Raw genomic sequence first — 15,400 nt, forward strand, 5'->3', positions numbered from 1 at the left:
AAAAAAGCTGTGCTGTTAGTGGGATTTTTGGGCATGCTTTTCATGGGTGTAAAAGATTTGCAGGCAGTCCTCAGTCTGAGGATCTTGTTACTGCTGCGCTTTAATGGACATAAGCTGTCTTCACTAGGTGGCCACTGGGATGTGATTGAGTGTAAATACTTCAGGCAAGCTCCACCAGCTGAGAAATAACCTCAGTTTGAAAGAGTGGAGTTTTGGAAGTCTTTTCATTGGTCTCGTGGACCAGTAAAGTTGTGTTCTGTTCTTGTAGCATTCATCTCTTGGGTGATGACAGCACAGCCAGTTTTGCTGTCCTCATGCACGGAGTTCATCCAAACAAAATGCAAAAGGACATGTACTGCCTATCATTGTGGTGGTGGTTGTTAATCAGAAGCACACGCTTCCTCTACTTTTCTGTGAAAGTTTTTCATTGGCCACTGAGAAGTCATGAATTATTTTGGGGACTGAAAAGGTGGCAAATGGATGGATATGTTGTTGCATTGTGGTGAGAAAAGAACAGATCTCATGCACTGTAGTTGAGACTAGTCTCTCAAAAAATGTATTGGGTTTGGGAGGTCCCAGTCTGTATTACTGTGCTGCCTTGTGTGAATGAGAAGCTCAGACTGGTCTAGCACAAAGGTTTCACGGTGTGTCCTTTCACTGCTCTTGCTGCAGACTCACAGAAGCTAATGCTGAGAAGTAAGCATATTGTAAGAAGTCTAGAAATTTGCATATACAGTAGAAATCTGTGAGGGATTACAGATTTTAGAAGTTGAAAGTTGCCTGGTTTTTTTTTCCACATCCCAACTTATGTCTTAATAACTAGAATACTGAATGGCCTCATAGGTGCTCTGGATGTACTTTTTAATTTCTGAGAGGTTGTGTGATTGATACTGAAACTTTACACAAAAGCTGAGAAACTATTAAGCATCCAACACTTATTCAGTATGCAAAGTTAGTCTTAGATGTTGTGTTATTTCTATAAAGAAAATAATTAGTAGTGAATTCTGTTTTAACACAGGAGTAATCATATCTATGTCACGTAACCACATCTGTTCTGTATTTGTTTTGTCAATGAATCAAGTGTGAGATTTGCTCTACATTAGTACCTTTTGTTTGAAACACACCTGCACTTGCATCATAAATTTATTCTGTCTGAAAAACCTGAAAGTAATATGAAAAAATGTGGCGCCTATTTAGAAAAAGAAAAAGTAGTAATTAGAAAATAAATGTTTACCTTTTATTTTTAGGTCAGAAGACTTGTCTCCACTTGCATGGTATCTTTCCTTACCTCTATGTACCATATGATGGTTTTGGACAGCATCCAGAATGCTACCTTCGTCAGGTGGCATTCAGCATTGACAGAGCACTCAATGTGGCTTTAGGCAATCCATCTTCTACTGTTCAACATGTTTTCAAAGTATCATTAGTATCTGGAATGTAAGTATGACCTGTCAGGAGTTTTGGTTGTTTGTTTTGAATAATTTTTTGCTGTTGTAACTACATAAAAGTACTTTGGTCTTGGATGATTACAGTTCTAATCCTTTTTCATTCCCCACCCATGTATATCTTCATACAGGGCTGTACAACTTTTAAATGACTCTTCTCACTTGCTTTGACCTTAACATAGTTAACAGGTTTTCCCAAAAAACCTTCTTGACACAACCATTTTTTGCTAAATTGTATCCTAGTGTCTATAATTTTGTAAAATCTGTTTTTAGCTTTTTCTGTCTCTGTTGTTAGAGCAGTACTTTCCATGCAACATTTTCTACCTCTGGAATATTCTGTGTTCCCTGAGACTAGGCATGTCTTGTAGGAGCCTGATTCTAGGTGTTCTATTTTTTTTTTTTTGGTTCATGTAAAATTGCCCTCATCGAGACCCTCGAGTCATGTTTATCCGTCTGATTCTTACAGCAGTACAGACTAGGAAGTGGAGGCTCTTAAATATACATTTATTAATCTGTCAAGATGACCATTGTGTTTTATTTGTGTAGCTTTCTATATTGAATGTTGGCATTTTAAGGATTCTTTTAGTTAATTTTTAACTTGTATAACTAAGGGTTGAAAAATAAGTCAAATCATAATGAGTAATAGGAAAATATCCTGGAAAAACACAGGTAATCAAGATACATGCATTCAGTTTTTCATCTTCAAAACAATGTAAATTATAAATTTCAGTATTGTGGAACACTATGTTTTATTTGCTTTTTTTCATGCATTTCTGAAATACATTCTTTCTAATTGTTTAAGTTTAGGAAGATAATACTTCTGTTCCCAGCCAGTTTTGGTGGTTTCTAGCTATTGTAAGTAAATTGGCTGCAATAACTTGTTTTTATTTTCAATCAAAACTTTCTGATGTTTTTACAGTAACAAAGAAGGTCACCTACCAAGTTTCTTGATATTGTTCTTTTTGTGAGAACTATATAAAATGTAATATATAAGTTGTAGTTCAACTCAATAGTGAAAGCTGCACAGAGTAAACAGTTGACAATATTTATTTGAATAAGTGAGAAAAGAACAGGTGGAAATTAGGTGAACCTGCCTCTTTTTCACCTCTCTTGCCTTAGAATTTCAGAGCAGTTGTTACTGAAAGTCAGCTGCTCATTGCCTCAAAGCAGCATAAGAGTGTTTCAGGTGTTTTGTTGGTTTGCATAAGAGGTAATGGGGAAGACCTAAGTGATACACATCTTCATCTTTACCTGGGTAGATAGACATGCTTATTTAAATACTGGCTAGCTTCTTGCTTTTATTTCTTTCTCTTCAGGCCTTTTTATGGTTACCATGAAAAGGAGAGACAGTTTATGAAGATTTATCTTTACAATCCTGCAATGGTAAAAAGGTAAGGATGCAGAAGTGTGAAGTTCTGTCTGATTTCCTTATATTTTGAACTAAAAAGTCAGGTTTGAAACAAGATTCACCTGTAACCTAAAATCTCCAAAATTATTGTCTCATGGTTTTCAAAAACTCTTTAAAATTTACCAATTTTAAACACACCAATAATCTTTTAAAGGAGTAGAGTGTTGTTAGGAAGGCAGTACCAAAACATACTTGCCTTTAGTTGTTTTATGTTTCCTGTAATTTGTGAACATGTAAACAAATTAACATCAGCTTACATTTCCTGTAACTTTTAAGGAAAACAATGTAGCTGTTTTCTTTCATATAGCTTTGTTTCATTTGTTATGAAATAAATTTAGGTAGGCTTTAATTCCAATAAAAATGACTAAATTTAAGATTTACTTGGAAAACTGAATAACTTTTGTTATTTGACAGGTTCTGTTTCTCAATAGAGTTATGTTCTGTTGTATGAAAGTACTGTTGATTTCAATCTTAGTGTCAAAGTAGCTGCAGTAAATTCAGGAATAAATAAGGAGGAATTATTTCCCAAGCATAAACTGAAATCTCTTGAGTGTGTGCTATTACATACTGTAACGTTTTTTAAAAAGGTCCCATACATGAACATAAGATAGGATTGTCTGATTTTTCTTCTAGGCAAGTGAAGTTTTGCATGGTTTAAAATTTCTGTATTAATGGATGACAGGACAGTTGTTTCAAAATTTGAAGCTTCTTATGTTTGAATTACTCCTATCCAAATAAGGACTGACACTTCACTTAAATTATTCTTTTTCTTTTTCAGTATAAAACTTTATTTTTAATCCCAGTTTTTTTGCATTTAGAAATTCGTAGTGCTTTTCTTTGTTGTATAGTTTTATGCTGTTAATTTGAGAAAAACTTTCTGTACCAGTTTATAGTTATCGGAATACTTGCAATTATTTTTTAATGTGTAGCTGTTTAAAAGAGAGGATTTGTCCTTATGCAGAGTTTTAAAATATTGCTTCAGAGTATACAGTATATAGCTTGAAAACATGGAGGACATTTTATGTATCATATATATGTCAACGAGAACTAGAGAGACTTTCAGACTTATTACTGCTGAGTAAGCATACAACTGCCACAGGTCTGTTGAAAGATTTCCATGGCCTATAGTGTTTTTTGGTTCACTTGCAGGAAGAGGATATTGTAGGATTTTTTTTTTTTTCAGAGAATTTGTAGTTTTTTCAGCTGAAGGATTCAAGTCTCTTTTGCCAGTAACACACAAATATTGTATCATTATTAGCAGAGATAATTTTTGTTCATCTGTTATTGCAAAAACACAGTTCTTAAGTTAAAAATGCAACTGAGGCAAAATTTAAAATGTCTAAGTATTCTATATTTTGATAAAGTCAAATACAAATATTTGTATTGTATTTGTATATTTGTTGTACTGAAATAATATTTTATTTCTGTCCCAATTTGTCTTTTAGAGTTTGTGAGCTTCTGCAAGGTGGAGCCATAATGAACAAGTCTTACCAGCCTCATGAAGCCCATATTCCCTACCTCCTCCAACTCTTTATAGACTACAATTTATATGGAATGAATTTAATAAACCTGGCTGCTGTCAAATTCAGAAAAGCAAGAAGAAAAGGTAGGGTGTTTATTTCTTAAGACCAAATAATTGTTTTGAAGGCTAAAAGCTGCCATTATGAACAAGACATCACTAGCTGTCAAGCTTTTGCTTTATTTTGGCTGATGAGTATCATGTTGTTTCCCTGAAGTTTGCTTTCTGTGTCAAAACAAAGTCCATATGTAGCTTTTTTTGCCTCTGTGTGGGGAGTGAGGAAGAGCTTGCTTCCTGAAATGAGATGCTGTGTATCAAGAAATATGTGTTCTGTCAGCAGTGCGGCTGTGACCATTTCACAAGATGACCACACCTCTTTTCTAGAAGATGAAAAATTGTTGATGTTTAGTTGAAGAATTTACATGAAAGATAAAATAATAGCATTGTTGCTTTATTTTCTTGTGGTTTTGATTCTTAAATCAGTTCAAATTCTTTTTTTTTTTGTTGCAGTAGTGTCTTTACAAAATTATGGCTAATGATTTTGCTGTGATGACAATGTTCTGTTCTAAATTAAAATGCTTGAGTTTGTGCTAAAAGTCATTTGCTCTAAGGTAAAATTTGAATTATTAGTGTATGAGCAAAGGAATAATTTTGAGAAATTAATTTGGCATTTCAGATTTACCATTGACATAAAATTAAGTTGGTGAAAACATCCCTAATTCTTCTAAATTCTTCATTATAAAGGAGAGATTACAGTAGGAAAAGTATACCTATGATACATAGTGTTTAGTAAAATAAGTATTGTTTACTTAAATCATAATAGTTCCTACAGCTGAAGCAAAAGTTGAAAGCAACGGTGAAATATCCTTCTGTAAAAACAGAGCAATAATCATGCTGAATTTCCTCCTTGTTTTTATGCATGTATATTCATATGGCAATAGGTTAGCCTATTATACTAGTTGTAACTAATTCTTGTTTGAAAGAAAATACTCTTTTCATACCCAACAATAGGCCACACTTTTTTCTCGTGTCAGAACTGTAGGAAGGCAAAAGCTCTGCCATGGACAGAGCATCTTCAGGAATTTCAGTCCTGAGGAAATACAGTCAGGTACCTTTAATCTTCCAGATGTTCAAATCAGTCTTTTGGAAACATGCAATGTAATTGTATCAAATAGTTGCTTCCATTCTTTTTTCATAGCTGTTTTTTTTCCCTCTTTCAGATGGTAGATGAAAAACATAAGCTGTTTATATTCTTCTTCATAATTTATTTAAGGATGAGAGATCTAAGTCTTGAATGGGAACAAGGGGGTGGAAGAGGAGCATGGGCTGAGACCAGTGGACTTTTAGCTATTCTTACAGGGGAAGAATCCAATAAAATAAAGGGAGAAAAATGACACTACCTTGTCTGGCTTGAACAGATGCTGGCTGCAGTGCTCCTAGGAAGATTCATTCTGCTTTGCATGGCTCCACAGCACACATGCATCAGTAGCCTAAGCTCAGTCTGTTGGAGTCCCCAGGCACAGGATCACTGTTTATTGCTCCTGGCACAGCAGCCAAGTGACAAATGGTTTGTCCCTGATGCAGCTTTACAGAGGCACTGCTGTCAAGAGCCTGTCCTTGTATGGCAGCCCTCTCTGAGCTCAGGCTGTTGGAGTAGTGCAGAAGCACAGCCTCTGCTTACACCTGACACACTTTACCTACCTCTTCCTCAGCCTCTGTGTTGTGTAAGTTCCTTTCAGTCAGGTACAGCTGTATCACACAGGCCAGGCCAGACATTGTTTCTTAGACAACAGTAAAGGCCTTTACCAAAAGATGTGCAGCAAACACTTACCTTACTTCCCTTGCAGATGATGATAATAAAAATGAGTCTGGCAATTAATGTGTTTGTCAGTGTAAGCAAGCAAGCCTCAGGAGCCTGTTCATAGTGGTATTTTTCTCACTGAGATAAGTCAGTGTTTTTGAAGGCTGACAGAGGTCAGTATGCAGATTTCTTGTAGCAGGAACATTCTGCCTTCATCAGCTTGTATCCAGAAGGTGCAGCAATTAATTTCCTCAAATCCTTGTCTTTATGGGCCGTGAAGAAGGCTGCCTATTCATTCATGCACCACATACCACTGTAACTGTTGCAAAACTTCTATTTTCAGTAGCTGAATCTGCTTCTGTATTATGCCTCTGAAAGACCTTGATGTGTCATTGCTACTGTATTTAAAGATCTTTATATCAAGAGTACTGTATTTAAAGATCTTTATATCAAGAGAAGGAATATTTGAGTATCCTTAAATTCCTATCCCTATGATTAATTTTACTGAATAAACAAACTAATGCAGGAATTTGAGCCTCAATTTTTAGAAATATATGAAAACAGCAATGATAGAGAATAAGAAAGGGAATAATCCACTGAAACTGGTATTTGAAATGCATATAATTTTTAAAAATAATAGTATATATTTTACCTATTGGTCTATAATCTTGCATAGATTATCAGATGTATTTTCCTTTAAAATATACAACTATTCAGTCCCATTTCATCAACTATTTCAAGTTGCAGATAAAAAATAGTAAGAGTTGTTTCCATGCATAGTCAGCTTACATTTTAATATGGAGAATTAGCTGATGTGCCACCCAGTAAAAACATGTCTGTGTTTCTTCCTGGACTAGCTGCCCAGGACAAGTCATCAGTTTTGAGCAGCACAGACAGTAAGGTGTGCTAGGTTTCAGCTGGATCTGTGCAAATGGGATCAGACATTCTGTGTTGTCTTTCCAGAATCAGCTGCTTAGGCATGGAATGCACAGACTGTAACAGCACAGGTGTGGCTGAAACGTGAGCTGGCTCTGCATAAGCACAGGAGTGTCTTCACCCCACTTGAATGCCACATCTTTGTGCCATCTCAGTACACTTAAAGAGTCTGATGTAGGGGCAGGGTTTGCAGGAACCTAGTCTGAGTGCAGTAAGCTGGAATATATGGTCTGGAATATATGGAATTGTTCCAGACCAAAGGAAGCTACTGCTCGTAGGTTCTTTTTGTAGCTTCTAAGGTTCTTTTGGCATGGTGCCTGCCAGTTGCTTCTGTAGTAACTTAGGGCTTTTTGCTGCAATGACGTATCCCTAAACCTTATATTCCAAGTAGTGGAATTCACATTGGAAAGACTATTACGGAATTTTTAGAATAAAAATACATGTTCTAATAAATATTTAATTACTGAAGACCTCTGACAATTGAATTAATTGGTGTAACTTTAACAAATGCAGGAGTGTTTGCTATGGCTGAAAAGCAAATTTAATACCCAAAAATTGCTAGTGCGTGACACCACCATAGCTTAGAAAATTCAAGGTTCAAGCTGGTCTTTCAGGTAGAAGTGGGAGACTGAGTAATTTTCAAGCTCTTCTCCCATTCTACCTTCTTCCAACTCAATTCCTGGGCCTTTTTCTGTCTCATGCTATATCTTGTGTATGTTGTCTTTCCTTTCTCTGGAGACTGAGGGTTCAGGTGGAGACCTCAAGGAAGGTAGGAATTCTTCAGAGAGGACTTTACGAGCATGATTTTGGAGCACACTTCCTTATGTGGAGGCCTCTGAGCAAACTTAGTGTTTTCTTTATTTGTAGGTCAGACAATGTCTGCCTTCATTTCAGGTTTCCACTTACTGCTACTACAATTGTATCTGGAATGTATTGTATATTCCCTTCCAGTTCACAAATAAGAAAAACTATCAAGTAGAATTTAGTGTTTTCTTTGGCTTCTAATTTCCATTGAGATTGGAACTGTGGACTCAGGAAATCCTGAAGTTTGCATCAAAGTGTATGATTTCTTTTGGAATTTTCACAAATAGAAGATTGAATTTAGGCTAAGATATGACTAGATTGCAGCAAATGTAGTTCAAATAATGTCAGTGTGTTGGAAGTATACTTTTCTTTCCTATAAGTGTGTCTATGTGTTAGATATAAAATTAGATCATTTATATGATAGCATAGTTAATGGGTGAAGATGATATCATGCAGTGCTATTTCTTCTTTAGGAGCAGGTGGATTGGTAATATTAAATAATAAATGCAGTTATACAATGATATTTGTAAAAAATATTGCCACAATAATTAATTTCTCATTCTACTTTTTCCCTAGGTGACACGTCAGGTGTAAGTAAACATCACAGAACTCATTTGCCAGAAAATTCAAGCAATGTATCTTTCATTGAATGGGAAGAAGATGAAATACCAAGGTCAGCATCCCAGATTTTTCTGTTGCATGCTGTATGTTGCTATATACATTAATTTGCACATAATGGAGTTCCAGTCTCTCATATAAAGGACCCTTATATGCTTTACATGTTAAAAAAAATAAGTAATTATGTGACACAAATTATCATTATTTAGTTTCTCTGTATAGTCTTGGTCACCTGATGCTTTGTGGTTTATGGTTGTAAAAATCCAGCTAGGAAATAATGGGAAAAATTCTACTTTCTGGGTTTTGGAATTATGACTTGGATGAAGCAAGCTTAATAGTTATAGAGAATATTTACACATCAGTTCACAGATTGTGTTTTTCTAATCCTCCTTAACTGACGTGACTTCACTGGTGTGGTCACATCTCAAATCTCCGTTCAGTTCTGGGCCCCTCAGTGCAAGAAGGACATTGAGGGGCTGGAGCGAGTCCAGAGAAGGGCAATGCAGCTGGTGAAGGGTCTGGAGCACAAGTCCTGTGAGGAGCAGCTGAGGGAGCTGGGCGTGTTTAGCCTGGAGAAAAGGAGGATCAGGACTGACCTTATTGCTCTCCGTTACTGCCTGAAAGGAGGTTTTAGGCACGTGAGGGTCAGTCTTTTCTTGCAGGTAACAAGTGGGTCGACAAAATAAAATGGTCTGATGAAAGGGGAGTAATAAATAATAATAAGAATAAATAGGAAGTAAAATAATGTACATAAATTTACAATAATTTACAATAATTAAAATAATAAACAATAAAAGTGCCAGAAAAGTTTAGATTGAATATTAGTTACTTCACTGAAGGGTGGTCAGGTATTGGAATAGACTGCCCAGGAAGTGGTGGAATCTCCTGGTGCTGTTAAAAAAATACTTGCATGTGGTGCTTGGGGGACATGGTTTAGTAGTGTTAGATTAATAGCTGGATGTGATGATCTTAGAGGACTTCTCCAACCTTAATGACTCTATGATTCTATGAATAGTGTGTTACTAGAGAATTTCAGTTTGTCCATTTCAAATGGTAGCTACATAAGAAACTCAGCTTAGAATTTCCATCTCTGTCTCCCATGCTTTTCCTTTTTCCTAGGCATTTTTACTCTACAGTTTGTAATTTGTAATAATTTTACTTCTATAAGAAAATGAAATATTTCTGAAATTTTGGGGGTTTTGGGCCAAAGTTGGGGAGGGGAGAGAAACTTCCAGTATGTGAAGCTACTTTGATTTGTATAGTTTATCTACAGCAAGTTAATTCTTTATGCTATTTGCTAATGATTCGGCAGGTCCTTCTGTCATCTGGTAATCTTCTCAGTCTTTGGGTGGATCCTGTCATTCTTCTCTGAAGAGCTTATTGGGCTCAATATGCCAGACTTCCTGCTACTGTTATGTACTGGGAGAATTTGCTTCCCTAATAGAAAATGTGTGCATTAAACCATACTTCAGGCTTTTCTAGCATGCAAAACTATGAGCTTGTGTTGATTATATCCGATTTTCTGGTTCTATTACTGCTTTAAGGGGATTTTGCAACAACATTCATCTGACAACTTCTGGTCACTTTATGTGCAGTTGTTCTTGGGCTGTTTCTTCTTTTTGGCTGCATATTTCATTCACAGTGCATTTCAACTTCTATTTGGCTTGGTTCCACAAGCCAGCTTACTTAAACATTAAAGGCTGGATCATAAGTTAGACCAGGATTATCTGATGTTGCTTTACACAGATCTGGGGAAGGTAGATAAAAAGAAAGCAAAGTGGTACTTCCTGGCTGTCAAAACTAGAGTGGGATAAGCTCAGCAGAGCAGGAACCAAGGATGCCTCCTCATGGCTGTAACCACAAGTCTTCTTTCCTCCTTCCACACTTCCATGTATACAGCCAGGGTGCAGCACCTCATTTGTACCAGTCCTCCTTCAGCACTCACATATGTTCCAGAAGTGGGATGTTAACAATAATGGGGAAAATACCAAGGCTCTCCATTTCCTTGGTATTTGTTTGCTGTACTTCTACCAGCAGGAATTTATTTCTTGAATGTAAAGCCTGAATACTACATAATATGCCGCACAAATTCTCTGTACACCATATGCAACGATAATGGTAGTTCCCAATACAGTTTCATTTATCATGCCAGTTTGGCTTGTGAGCATTTTGGGATTTATTAGTACAAGATGTTTCTCTTCTCATCCTCTTACTGTTCTACTCCTGAGTTATCCTGCTTTAGTTTTCTGCTGCTAAGATCTGGTTATGTATCCAGTATGTGTACTGGCTTGCCTTATCAGGATATTTCATTACTACACTGCTGTATTAATGAGATGTGACGTAAGCTCAGTCACAGAAACTGGTCTATATTGAGTTCTACACATTTTGTATCAATGCTCTGTCCTTTTTATATAAGCAAGAGGAATTTCACATTTAGTTAGCTCTTAAAATACTTTAATAAATCAGGTACTCATTTATGATTCCTGCAACTGAAATAGTTTACATTTGATACTGTGTTAAATGTTTTTTTTTGTCTAGAAAAATAGTTTTTTTCTTAAGGTGTTCTAGCATGACTGTCTTCCCCATGCTGTAGGACCTACATGCTATAGCCAAGCAAAAAGCCTAAACTTTTCCAGTCCTGATTTTACTCTGTTCTGTATCTGCACAAATTTATTTGCCTGTTAAAATTTCTCCTGGATTATTTGTGGGACTCATCAAGTTAAAACTGTGTTCTTGTAATCAAATCCATACTGTAGTGCCACTTTCATATTGCCTTCCTACTTCCTTTCAAATTTTGAAAACTTGCTTCTAGGTTGGCTTAATGGATCTATAAGTGTCATGATCAGCCTTACTGAGGGTAAATTTAACCCAGACAGTATGAGATACCTATCCCTTTTAATTGTTTCCTGGAATGATTGTTACTCAACTGTTTATATTTTTGCAGGCTACAGCATTACTTAGTATCTGTAAAGCTGCCTTTCTTCCTTTATTTCTCTTTTCTTAAAAAAGTATGCTCTCTATTCCCAACATACGTACTTACTTATCAACAGCTGTATTCATTTCTAGCATCATGTGCAATACCTGCACAGTCCTCTCACTTTATTGTGTAGTCCTTCAAGTTCTGTCCGGTTCAAGTTGAGATACTTAAATGTTTTGTTAATGGTTTAGCAAAATTTTTTTTGCTTGCTGTAATTTTACCTACTGTACTTACTGTAATTTGTCTGCTCTTTTCAGTAGCATCTGGAGTTTCTTCTAAATATCACTGAACTTCTAAATTTCTTTGCTTGTCCTTTATATCAGATATGAAGATCACATCAGTCTTTCCCTACCTTTCAGCTGTATACTTAATACTTGTTCTCTCAAGAAAAAGCAAGAAGGGAAAAGAGACTCAAATGTTGTTTGAGACCACAAAATTTCTAGGCCTGTCTTGTATTCTTAGTGACTAGGATGTCTGTTTGGACTCATTATTCTTTGTGTACATTAAGAATACATTATAGGGATAGTCTAACACGTATCTGCCAAGTCCTTGCTGTAAGTGGCACTTAACAAGTTCTCTTGTTTAAGCAAGCAGTGACAGTGATTGGACATTTCTTGACTTTGAACACAGTATATCACTTGGCTGAAATACAATTCTGGATACCTGGAAGGTAATATGCAAAGTTTAAAAGTTGCATGTGTAACATGAGCGGCATTTTGCTGAGTAAATGCTAGTGATGGCTCCTTATTTCAAAAAGCATTTGAGAACTTTGTCAAATTTTCTTGGTAACTGAACTCCTTTCATGCTAGAGAGCACCTTGCTACTCAGCCTCTTACCGAGAATAGCATTCAACCTGACCATGTCCTGTCTTGCTCCTGGCAAATCTCCAAATTATTGATTCACTGCTATGATAAGTGCGCTGTATTAAGCCAGAGACATTTTTTAAAATGTAATTCTAGAATGATTTTGTTAGACAAACAAGTAGACAAATGTCCGAAATCTCTGCTGCCCAGGAATCCCTGATGTTGAAAGGCTTTTAGGTATAATACTTGCCAGTGTTATTGCACTGAAAACCTACAAAGCCTATCCTAAAATGAGCAGCAGTCACCTGAACCTAGTAGTGCTATCCAACTGTTTGACATCAGGAGTTCTGGACATGAGACACATTTTGTTATCCCACTCAGGCAGCTGATAATAAATGATGAAACACTTCTGTGAGTTCCATTGAGAAAACTTTCTGGTAAGCATCAGACTTAGAGTATCTGCCAGTCAAGTCTACCACTTGGACATGATGTGTTAAAAGCAGAATGATTGGTAGAATGCTTTTGAGAAACACTTTCTTTTTTTAAATCCTAGATTTGCTATTAGACACTAGTTTATATGGAAGTGGAGAGATCTGACAAATAACACTTCTGCACAGTCTAGCAGATATATAACATTACAGATTTTTTGCTAGGCTTGTGACTGTCATAATTGCTTTTCTCGCTTGTCAGCCTGTGCATGTTTTTATTTAGCTGTTTCATTTTTTAATACAATGTGCACATTATTTAAGTAATTTGAACATCCTGAAAACAATGACGTGTTTTCTGCCATGAACAGAGTATGGAAAATCATTATGTGAAATTTTTGAGTCCTTATCAGCACAGTTGAATAATAACACCTTTTAGATACTCCATGGAGTTAATTTTTTTCTCTTGTGTTCCGTTTAACATTACAAATACCTCAAATGCAGTCATTTCAGAACTTGTTTCCTTAGGCTGTCATTAATATTGGTGAATTAAGATATTGACCTTGTTGATTATTTCTCAAGGTTTTTAAGGGCTTTGATCTACCTAGCTGTATGTAGTGAGCATGAGCACTTTTTTAAAAAAGTGTTGAATGTAGCCTTAATTCATTGTCTCAACATCTGAGAAACCAAACAAACCTTGGTAGTTTCTTTGAGCACAAGTTTCATCTGAAACTATAGTTTTTATCTCAGTGGATAGTGTGAACAAACTCTTACATTCTTCAAAAATAAGCACCATTTTCTCTGTTCTCAAAATAATGTATTTGGAGCTTTTAATACAAAAGTAAAATGATTTTGTATTGCAGTTTTTCTCCTAGTGTGTAGGTATAAAAAGCAATTTAAAATTAACTAGTATTAGTATCCCAAATAGCCTAGCCATGGTAACTCAGTGTTGTACAACCCTGATTTATCTTGCTTCTTCAGAGAGAAAATTTCTTTTCATCTGCAGCTGGGTTCCTTCTACACTAACTCACTTAACCCTGTCTTTCATATACCTGTATTACAAGGTTTATCTTGTGAACAAGTCTCTTTACATTCCTTCTTACAAAATGGAACATAGATGCTGTGAAAAGCTTTGCCTGGGACTTGGTAATTTGTCTTTTCTAACCTTGTTCTAGTACAGACACTCTCAAATCATGGTTTTGGCATTACCTAAACCACTACTTTTCTTTGCAAAACTGATGCAAGCAATGTGAGGCAGGTGATTAGTCTGTTGTATGAAGCAATTTGTATTGAACAGGCCACTTCTGAATATCTTCCAAGGCATTACAACTACTAATGACATGAAATAGTTCATATTTTCAATTAACTACCACTGGGAAACTAGACATGTTCTGACTACTTCATGCTGTCTTCTCACCTGCTAAAAACAGCACTGTAGCTGCTGAGGAAATGTGTCAGGGAGAATGGGAAATACGATTACTTTGTGTTTTTTACCAGTATATTGCACACATTTGTTTTAGGTGGGCAAAAGCACCAAACCTAACAGCTGACCAAGCTATTGGCAATACTCAGATGAACCAGTTCCCAACGCAGCATGTAACCATGTTAAATAACTCTACTTCAGGGCAGTTTGTACTTCCCCCTCAGCACCTCATGTTTTTGTTTTAATCAACAAAATTAAAATGTTAGAAGGGGCAGTTAAAGCTGCTCTACTTTCCTATGCCCTTCAAGGGTTTTCCTGAAGTGGGAACAAATGACTTCTTGGCCTTTGTGGCTTAGCTGAATGTTGCAGAAGCTTGTAGTGCTACCGTCATGATTTCAGCTAGTGCAAGTGCCTAGCAGCTCGCCATGACGAGGATGTTAAATGCCAAGCTAATGAACCAGTGGTATTGGGAAGACATTCTCCCAAGTCTAATGAAGAATTTACTGTGTGTCAGGTGTCTTTATTAGCTTCCACATAATTCTTCAGAGTGTGCAGTTTTGACTGCCAGCCCTGCCTTCAGCATGGAAGTGTTAATGGCAACTATAATGATAAATCCTAGATTTGTTTCAGAAAAGGCCTGTTATTATCTCAGTGTTTTTAATTTGAATAATATGCCATGTAAATTGAAATACTGAAGTTTTTGACAGAAAGGCTCCTCATCTTTCTCTCCAACCCTCATTAGCTTTTGGATTCTTTTATTGTCTTTTAAAAGAGGAAATCAGTGAAAGTGGGAAGCTCAGATCTTTGATTTTGTGTCCTCCAGACAAGTCAAGACAAGTCTTTCCCACATTTCTGATGTTACTGACCGTTCTGTATCATGGTCCTTTTTGCTTGTTCCCAGAAGTGTTTTGGTTTTGTAAAGGGAGCTAGCAATTCTTGCAGCCTCTTCTCTCAGTCTTGTTTCCTAGTGCTCTTGCAGTTGTTTGTTACTGTGGGATCAAAATAAAATGTTCAGCTTGCCTCCTGTTCCTGTTGCCCCCTGTGCAGGCAAAGCTCTGTTTGAATCCTTTGATGAGTGAACACCCAAAGTGTGTGACATGAAAAGTATGCATTTTGAGCATATTGTGGGCTTGTTTCCTAGCTGATGGCATGACTGGGAACAGAGGGATGTGATGGCAGTGAATTGTCTTTAAAAGTGTGCATACAATCATCATTAAATGTCATCTAGTTCAGCCCTCCTG

The 15,400-nt window shown here is 36.4% G+C and overlaps 1 protein-coding gene across 1 annotated transcript in view; it reads left to right on the forward strand.

Moving 5' to 3' along the window:
• The window catches only part of REV3L (REV3 like, DNA directed polymerase zeta catalytic subunit), a 114,559-nt gene that overhangs the window by 42,929 nt on the left and 56,230 nt on the right, over positions 1 to 15,400 (forward strand). Inside the window, exons 2-5 of the mRNA XM_021555506.3 lie at positions 1,248 to 1,437; positions 2,762 to 2,836; positions 4,299 to 4,459; positions 8,490 to 8,586. Of these exons, the coding sequence (XP_021411181.2) occupies positions 1,248 to 1,437; positions 2,762 to 2,836; positions 4,299 to 4,459; positions 8,490 to 8,586 (523 nt within the window). The remainder of the gene's footprint in view (positions 1 to 1,247; positions 1,438 to 2,761; positions 2,837 to 4,298; positions 4,460 to 8,489; positions 8,587 to 15,400) is intronic.

The sequence above is a fragment of the Lonchura striata genome, chromosome 3, assembly GCF_046129695.1.
Source record: "Lonchura striata isolate bLonStr1 chromosome 3, bLonStr1.mat, whole genome shotgun sequence".
Classification (NCBI taxonomy): Eukaryota; Metazoa; Chordata; class Aves; order Passeriformes; family Estrildidae; genus Lonchura; species Lonchura striata.